The sequence below is a fragment of the Nestor notabilis genome, unplaced genomic scaffold (genome assembly GCF_000696875.1).
Source record: "Nestor notabilis isolate BGI_N333 unplaced genomic scaffold, ASM69687v1 scaffold35119, whole genome shotgun sequence".
Lineage (NCBI taxonomy): Eukaryota > Metazoa > Chordata > Aves > Psittaciformes > Psittacidae > Nestor > Nestor notabilis.
The window spans coordinates 9,769-17,758 of record NW_009943822.1 but is presented as its reverse complement, the minus strand read 5'-3'; the positions used below and the strand labels follow the sequence as shown (position 1 = coordinate 17,758).

The following is a 7,990-nucleotide window of genomic DNA, read 5'->3' as shown; positions in this document are numbered from 1 at the left end:
GGCCGAGCTGCCTCCGAGGGGGCGAAGCTGCTGCGGACCCCAGGAGAGAACTGATCCTGCTTCCTTGCTGTGTGTGGTGACAGCAGTAGTGTTCTGTGGTTGTGCACATGCGGATCAGCAGTGAACTGGAAAACGTGTCAGTAAAAGCACATAGAAGTAACTTTCTGGTTCCCAGATTTGACTTGCCCCAAGGTTTTGCTCAATGAAGAGTTTGGGTCTTTTTTTTCCATTTGGGTATTCATTTCCAAATAACAAAATACCTGGAAGAAAATTTATTGCCTTTGAGGTGGGAATAAACATAACAAGATTTAGTGCCAAATAGGTGGGCTTTTTTTTTTTTTCTCACAGATACTAAAACCAGTGTAGAAGTGGAGCAAGCATCAAAATCAACCTCTTCTCTCTCTCTCGTTGAGTAGTTGGTTGAGTTTAATGTTTTTGGAAATGTCTGTAACACGCTGGCAGCAGGGCCACCCCATCAGGATAAATGATTCCCATCACCCTTAAGGAACCAGTGGGAATGAGTGAGAAAGGCCAAAGGTTTCTTTTGTCCCTAATGCTGGATAAGGTGTATTCAAAGTATGGATTAGGACATGAAGGCAGCAAACTCCTCACAGGCTGCTCGTCAGGATTTACTTGCTCTGAACTTCAGTGTTCTGGGTTCTGCCTTGAGCAGTGGAAGTTGTAGTTTTGTTGTTGATCCCACTTCTGTGGCTGCACAAACACTCCTGCTGGTACTGGGGAGACTGGGGAAAACAGGGTTGGTGACTGGAGTGGGAATGTGTCTCTTGGGAGCCACACGGATTTAAATTGGTATTAGTTGATTGTGAAACTGCACCCTGGAATCTAGCACAGGTTTTGTTACATCAGCCCTTCCCCCATGTTGTGGCAATAGGAAATAAAATCCTGATTTCAAGCTGAAATAACATTTACAGTGCGGGGGGTTTGTGTGTTCTGGTTTTTCCTACTTATTTCTGAAGCTCAGCAAGTTTTGGGGCCTTAAAAGCTGAACTTGTTCTTCTTTTAATGCATTGAAGGTTGGAGTAAGAGGGAAGGATATTGTTGTTCTTGGTGTGGAAAAGAAGTCTGTGGCAAAACTGCAGGATGAAAGGACTGTACGGAAGATCTGTGCTCTCGATGACAATGTCTGCATGGCTTTTGCAGGTACCTGCTTCCCTTGGGGGTTGGCAATGACTAGAGCACATCTGGATTCTGAGAACATAAAATACTTACCAAAAGAGGCTGAGAACTGTGGGAGGGAGTATGATTCCACAGTTGCTTATTCTTTGTAGAACAGGAGTAGCCTACTGTATGGGTGAATATATACAGAGAAATAATGATCTAATGAGGGGAAATACATGTTAAAGTTCAACTGGACAAGCTTTGTTGTGCACATAAAGCTGCCTTGTAGTTGTGGCACTGCAGAAGAAATAAGCCCAGTGTATGAGAATTGAGATTGCTTTGCTAAGTTACTGTTAGCTGAGTGCTGTTACTCTGTCAGTAGCATTCCCATCACCTGGCTCAGAATTGCATATGTTCCCTAAAACTAACAAACGTAAAAGCTGTACACTAACCCCCTGCTTGTTTTGGTGTGTTGGGTTCTTTCTGTTGCCTGAAAAATGCAGCAAACCTGAGGAAGTGTGATCTCATTTGCTTTTTCCATTGCTGTCACACTGACCTCGTGAGCCTTTTGAGGCAACACTAGTTGTTGTGTTTGTGCAGGATGAGGCTGGAATTCTCTGTCATTCCAGGGCTGACAGCTGATGCCAGAATAGTTATAAATAGAGCTCGGGTGGAGTGTCAGAGCCACAGGCTGACAGTGGAGGATCCTGTCACCGTGGAGTACATCACACGCTACATTGCCAGTCTGAAACAGGTACGTGGGACCCCACAGAGATGCTTAAAGATACATCCTGATGAAGTCTGGAGCTCCAGACCTAAGTGTGTTCATCCCAGCCATGTTCTACTCAGCTGGTCAGAATTAGTGCAACAAACCATGTTTGTTAGAAGTAGGGATGTAGTAATAGAACAGGAGGATTGATGACTGTTTGGGTTTTCTTCCAAGGTGAAGAAATTAATTAGCACTTGTGAGTGCTAATTAATGACTTTTGTGATATCATCGGGAGCACTCTGCTGACCCACAGCTCTAACTTGCCCTCACAACAACAGTGCTTTGTTATAGTCAAAATGTCTTCATGGCTCCTGTTCACTTTTCCTCCTACTAAGCCATTGCAGGGGAGGGATAAAAGGGGAGGCAAATCAGTGCAATACTAAATATGGTTTATGTTTCATATTAGTTTAAAATGAATTACAGCATCAAAACATGCCCAACTGCACTCTGTGATAGAATTGTACATTTAGTATGTATTAAACCACAGGCTTAGCTCTCTCTGCCCCTCAGCATCACCCAGCAGCTAGGGGAGCGCCTCCTGCGAGCTATACTCCTGCAACACACTTCAGAGATGTTAGGAACAGGGATTGAACAACAACTGCCTCTTACCTGCCTTGCGTAGGGTCTTCTGTAAGGTGTGTCTCCTGTGGGGACAGGCTGAGGGAGCTGGGCTGGTTCAGCTTGGAGAAGGCTCCTTCAGGGGAGGCCTTAGAGCAGCTCCAGGGCTTAAAGGGGCTACAGGAAACCTGGAGAGGGGCTTTGGACAAGGGACTGTAGGGACAGGACAAGGGGAATGGCTTTAACCTGCCCGAGGGGAGATTGAGATGAGCTCTTGGGCAGAAGCTCTTCCCTGTGAGGGTGCTGAGGCACTGGGCACAGGGTGCCCAGAGAAGCTGTGGCTGCCCCATCCCTGGCAGTGTTCAAGGCCAGGTTGGACACAGGGGCTTGGAGCAACCTGCTCTAGTGGAAGGTGTCCCTGCCCGTGGCAGGGGTTGGAGCTGGAGGAGCTTTAAGGTCCCTTCCAACACAAACCAGTCTGTGGATCTAACTTTAGCAGGTAGATTGGTAAGAAGCCACTAAAAATACTTGTAGTGTTTTCTCTTGTTGTAACAAGTTGTCTGCTTTCTACTGTCAACATGTTTTCAGAACTGCTTCTGAAATAAGTCTCTTCTCTCTCTGCTCAGAGATACACACAGAGCAACGGGCGCAGACCCTTTGGTATCTCTGCTCTCATCGTGGGCTTTGACTTCGATGGGACCCCGCGGCTGTACCAGACCGACCCCTCTGGCACATACCATGCTTGGAAGGTGAGTTGGTTCCGCCTCTTGCAGAGATGGGATGGAGTATTTGTGAGTTAACATCCCCTTTAAAGAGGGATTGGTGTAGAAAAGAGATCTCACTGACCAGATGGAGGTGGCTCACAGCTGGAAAAATCCTTAATGATCAGATTTGCTGTGAATGGCAGCTGCAACTGAGCTTTACTTGGGAGATCTTGTCCTGTTTGCAACAGAAAAACCCCCAAACCCACCACAAGTGTCTCTGTGTGTGACATGTGGGAACTGACACGTTCAGTCTCCTGAAAAATAGATGTGGAATCACAGAATGGCTTCAGACTGTGTAATTGGACAACTCTTATTTCTTGCTTACTCTCTCAGTGAGGTTTTTCTGAACTTCCATTGTCTTTCCTCCTCCCTGCCAATGTTTTCAGGCCAATGCCATTGGCAGAGGAGCCAAATCTGTGCGTGAATTCCTGGAGAAAAACTACACCGATGAAGCCATTGAAACAGATGATCTCACCATCAAACTTGTCATCAAGGCTCTTCTCGAGGTGCGTCCCTTTCACACCCCTCTATGGCTGCACTGGCTTCTTCAGTGGGAGAACCTCTGTGCATGTCACAGGAAAGAACTGGAACAGGATCTGTGAAGCTGTTCCTTGTGGGATTAAATTCAGGGTTCACAGTATTTGAGTAAGTTTCTGTAGCTTACATGGAACTTACTGGCAGTTCTCCGGGGAGGGAAACAAGCTTCAGTGAAACAAATGCACCACAGAGGTGCTGCACCACAGGCAGAACACTTCTGAAGTTTAAGAAAGAGCAAATATCAGGAGGCTGATGGTGGCAAGGGGGGTTCCTCATCTGCTCCCAGAAGGAAAACCCTTAATTTTGAGCTGTTGCACTGCTCTTGGAGCAGAGTGTAGAGCCAATGAGGGGAATAGTCCCCCTCTGTAGCTGTCCTGACCTGGAAGGGGGGTGGTGGGAGTGTGTCTGTTCAGTATCTCTAACACTGACCAACTCTCTAAGGTGGTGCAGTCTGGAGGGAAGAACATTGAGCTGGCTGTTATGAGGCGGGAGCAGCCACTGAAGGTGAGTGAGACCCTTGTTTTACTCTTCTCCCTTCCCGCTGTCCTTGTTGAGCTGCGTTAACCTCCACCCCCTCATCTCACATCCTGTGCTGGCCAGAGCTTGTGTTCCTTGTTGGTCGCCAAGGAATGTTGTTGTGTCTGCACAAGGTACCTGGGGCTGGATAAATCCCAGCTAACCCTCGTTCTGTGTGAGAGCTGGAACTGCTGAAACAAAAACCTCCGAGCTCTCTTAGGATCCTGAGGGTCTCCTGTGTTCCTGTTCTAGATCCTGAACCCTGAGGAGATTGAGAAGTATGTTGCTGAAATTGAAAAAGAAAAGGAAGAAAATGAGAAGAAAAAGCAGAAGAAAACAACATGATGAATGAAAGGCAATGGCTCAGCTGCTGCTTTTTAACTGAGGCGATGGGTTATTCTGTATAGACCATGTGTAGGCATTCCACTTGTCCATACTCTGCCCCTCAGGAGACCTACAATAAACCTACTTAGTGTTTTTTTTTAAAAGCTGTTATTTTGAAGTAGTCCATTCCTTGGAACTCCTTACCTGGGAGTGGTTGGTGGCTGCAGCCCAGCAGCAATGACCCATTAAAGGACAGAGGTTTTGGCTGCAGTTTTTTCCTGGGACACTTCACTCTATTAATGATTGTTCCCTCAGTTGTCAGTGGTTGGGTTAAAGCCTCAGCAGAAGAGAACTAATACAGAATTCTGCTTTTCTTCCCCCTGGAAATAGTAAATAGTGAGGCTCCAGCCATAAGCCTGTGCCAGGGAGTGGTGGTGGTTTAGCTCTGGAGGGCAGCGCAGGGGTGCTGTGGTCATGTTTTGAGGGGTCAGCATGAGAAGTGGCTGCACAGGTCCATCTGCACAGCGTGGTGCAGGACCTGGCACTGGCTGCCCAGCTCCTCTGGTTCACAATGAGGGGTTGCTGGTGCAGTTGCCCACTGGGGACTGACAGACTGGTGGCTTCCCAAAGCTAAATATAACCACGATGTACACCACTGTTGAGCCATAAAGCTCTACTCCTGCTCTTGTATTTGCCCTCACATTGCTGCCTCTGTACTCTACCCCACACCCCAGGGGCTGGGTTTCACTCTGGTTCTGGTCACAGCTGTTGACCAGTCCCTGGCCTGGCAATTGGGTGAGCCAGCAGCCACCTGCCCCTGTGCCCCAAAGCCCTGCGGGGCAGGAGCTGCTGGGGAAAGCATCAGGCATCAGCTACAGGAAGCAAGCTGGTGGAATAGTGGTGTTCCATTTATCAGCCTCCAGCCAGGAATTCTGGGGAATCTGCCTGGAGGTTGCAGCAGAGCCCTGGGGCCTCCAGGAGCATTCCCAGTGGAGAAGGGCTCCGTCATGTGAGCAGAGGGGCTGAGCCTTAGTACATGGAAGCTAATGACAATTTCATTTTGCCACAGCCACCTCTCTCTCTGTGAGACCACTCCAGCCTTACACGTAACATCACACTGGCTGTTCCACCAGCAGAGAAAGAGCAGGCTCAGAGCAGCTTCCAGGGCAGCTGCTCAGGCACAGCCCTGTTCTGCTGGTACAAGTCCAGACACTGAACCCATCTCTGTGGGCACTGACCAGCAGTGCTGCCACCCAAAACAAGCCCCAGCTGAGCCCCGCCAGGACCACATGTGGGCAACACAACACTCCTGTTGAGCATGCACCAGTAGAGTGGAACAGCAGGGAGCAGAGGTCTGTGCCTGGATTGGGGGTTTTAAGCCCTTTTCCAAGACTGTGTAAGGCTGTACAGAGCTCTGCAGCACCAATCTGCAAGGACAGACCCCTGAGGAGCTGTATGGACCGATGGTACCCAGCTACCTACAGAACAAAGTGGGAGGGAAACATGAAACATTTACATGTTTATTATAATTACAATTTACATTACTCCAAAGAGCAGCCCCACTGCTATGTTCTAACTCTTAGCAATAAAGTCCTACAAAAATAAATCCAAGCTTTTACAGTAACCTAGGTCAGCGCGTAACTAAAACTCTAGCTATGTAAGGGGTTCAGTCGTCAAGGTGCTTTTCCAACAGAATTCCCTACCAACTGAAAAGGGACACATGCCTACAGCAATTTAACCCACTTATTCATGCAAACAAAGGTTCCCCCCTCCCAACCCCTTCCCCACATACAGCTTGTTAAAAACAAAAAGAGAAAAAACCCAACTAAACTATTTACAGTATGGGGGGTACAGAGGAAACAAATTAAACATGCCCATCAGTTAAGCTTCATGATATGGACTCCCATCCCCAGTTTAATGAAAACATTCCATAGTGTTCCACCACAGCCTACGAGTGTACAGAGAACTGTTTGTGTTTGGTACTACCCAGGAGCAAAGTACAAACGGAGGCAAGAAGTCGGAGCTTCAGATTCCATCCCAGACAGTCAGACACTGCCGAAACCTCCTTGTGTCGAGCGCAGGAGAGGAGACACGTCCCACCAGGACACAACACACACTGCGCCGCCCCGACCCTGCAAGGAGCTCCAAGCCTGAAGAACACACAGTGCCCTTGAGCTCAAGGGAGAGCCACGGCTCTGTGTAAGCCTGTGGTACCTCCACACTAGTACCAGCCAAACAGTTGTACAGTCATTTACACTACTACATGATCAACAATCCAGTATTCCCAAGTGACAATATACACAACTCCTCAGCACCAGGAATCCATCCTTCCAGATACCAAGTGCTGCTTCACACCTGCTGCTGAGACCAGCAGCACCAAAGAATCCATTCAGTTACTCAGAACAAAGAAATTCTAGCTGGTTTATTTCAAGTGAGCTTTGGTTCCATGTTAGAATAGCATGATTTCTCTTCTTCAGGGTTCAGAAAAGGAGTCTGACTTTCAGCTTAGGCTACAGCAGCCTTTGAGAGACCCAGAAAGAAGAACCATGTAAGTTAATCTGCACTTAAAAAAAAAAAAAAAAGAAAAAGACACAAAAAAAAAGACACCCTGAAGAAGGTACCCCTGAACACATTCCCTCTTCCAAAGAATATTCCAGCTGACAGTTGCTGGTCCAAAATAAGTCCAGAATATAAGCAGTAGTACATGAAGTTCTGTCACTTGAGCTGAGACAGTAAACAATATGAACCATTTTCCCACATTAGTGCAGCAGTTGGTTGGTTTCTTTCTATATACACTTTCATCCTCTCAGGGGAGATGTTAGAACCTATTCAGAGAAAAGGGTAGGATTAGATTTGATGCCGTGGGGATCTGCTCCCAGGAGACAGCAAAGTTCACTCCTGTGTTTCAACTGAAATGCTTGGCTACAAAGCCCCTGCTCAAACAAGCACCTCTCGCTTCCCCAGACAGAAGGCCAGTCCAAGAAACCAACAGCACATTCCACACGTTAAATAACACACTGAAACCACTCTTATTTCCTTCTACCACTTAGACGGATCAATCAGATACAATAAGGAACAACTCTCGGCGTATCTGTGAGGCTGGAGAGCAAAAGAGGTTGCACAGACAGCTCAGACAAGGAACAAGAGACAAACGAGGCTCAGACACAGTTTTAATCTCGCTAAAGAACTTGCCTCGAGTTACACTCTGCCAGTACCAGCTCTGTGAGTGGGTTGGTTCCGCCTCGCTGCACCGCTGCCCCTTCCACCTCGGAACCCACCGCGGAAGCTGCGGCCACGGAGGAACCGGCCGGACACCCCGAACGTCTCCGTGTTGAGCTTCCTCTCTTCAGCCCACGTGGTGCGCCTGGAACTGGACCACACTGCGGTCAGGTCTGATACTGAC

The 7,990-nt window shown here is 47.9% G+C and overlaps 2 protein-coding genes across 2 annotated transcripts in view; one reads left to right on the top strand and one right to left on the bottom strand.

Moving 5' to 3' along the window:
• Window positions 1-1,034: 1,034 nt before the first annotated feature.
• On the top strand, window positions 1,035-4,761 carry PSMA7 (proteasome (prosome, macropain) subunit, alpha type, 7; the record flags this gene model as incomplete). Its single annotated transcript, XM_010022113.1, has 6 exons — window positions 1,035-1,161; window positions 1,749-1,873; window positions 3,073-3,195; window positions 3,597-3,716; window positions 4,189-4,251; window positions 4,516-4,761. Coding segments are annotated over 6 exons (651 nt in total), but the record flags the coding sequence as incomplete, so codon positions are not given.
• Window positions 4,762-7,785: 3,024 nt separating this feature from the next.
• The window catches only part of LSM14B (LSM14B, SCD6 homolog B (S. cerevisiae)), a gene marked incomplete at its 5' end in the record, with an annotated part of 5,995 nt that continues 5,790 nt past the window's right edge, over window positions 7,786-7,990 (bottom strand). The window contains one exon of the mRNA XM_010022112.1: window positions 7,786-7,957. Within this exon, the coding sequence (XP_010020414.1) occupies window positions 7,786-7,957 (172 nt within the window). The remainder of the gene's footprint in view (window positions 7,958-7,990) is intronic.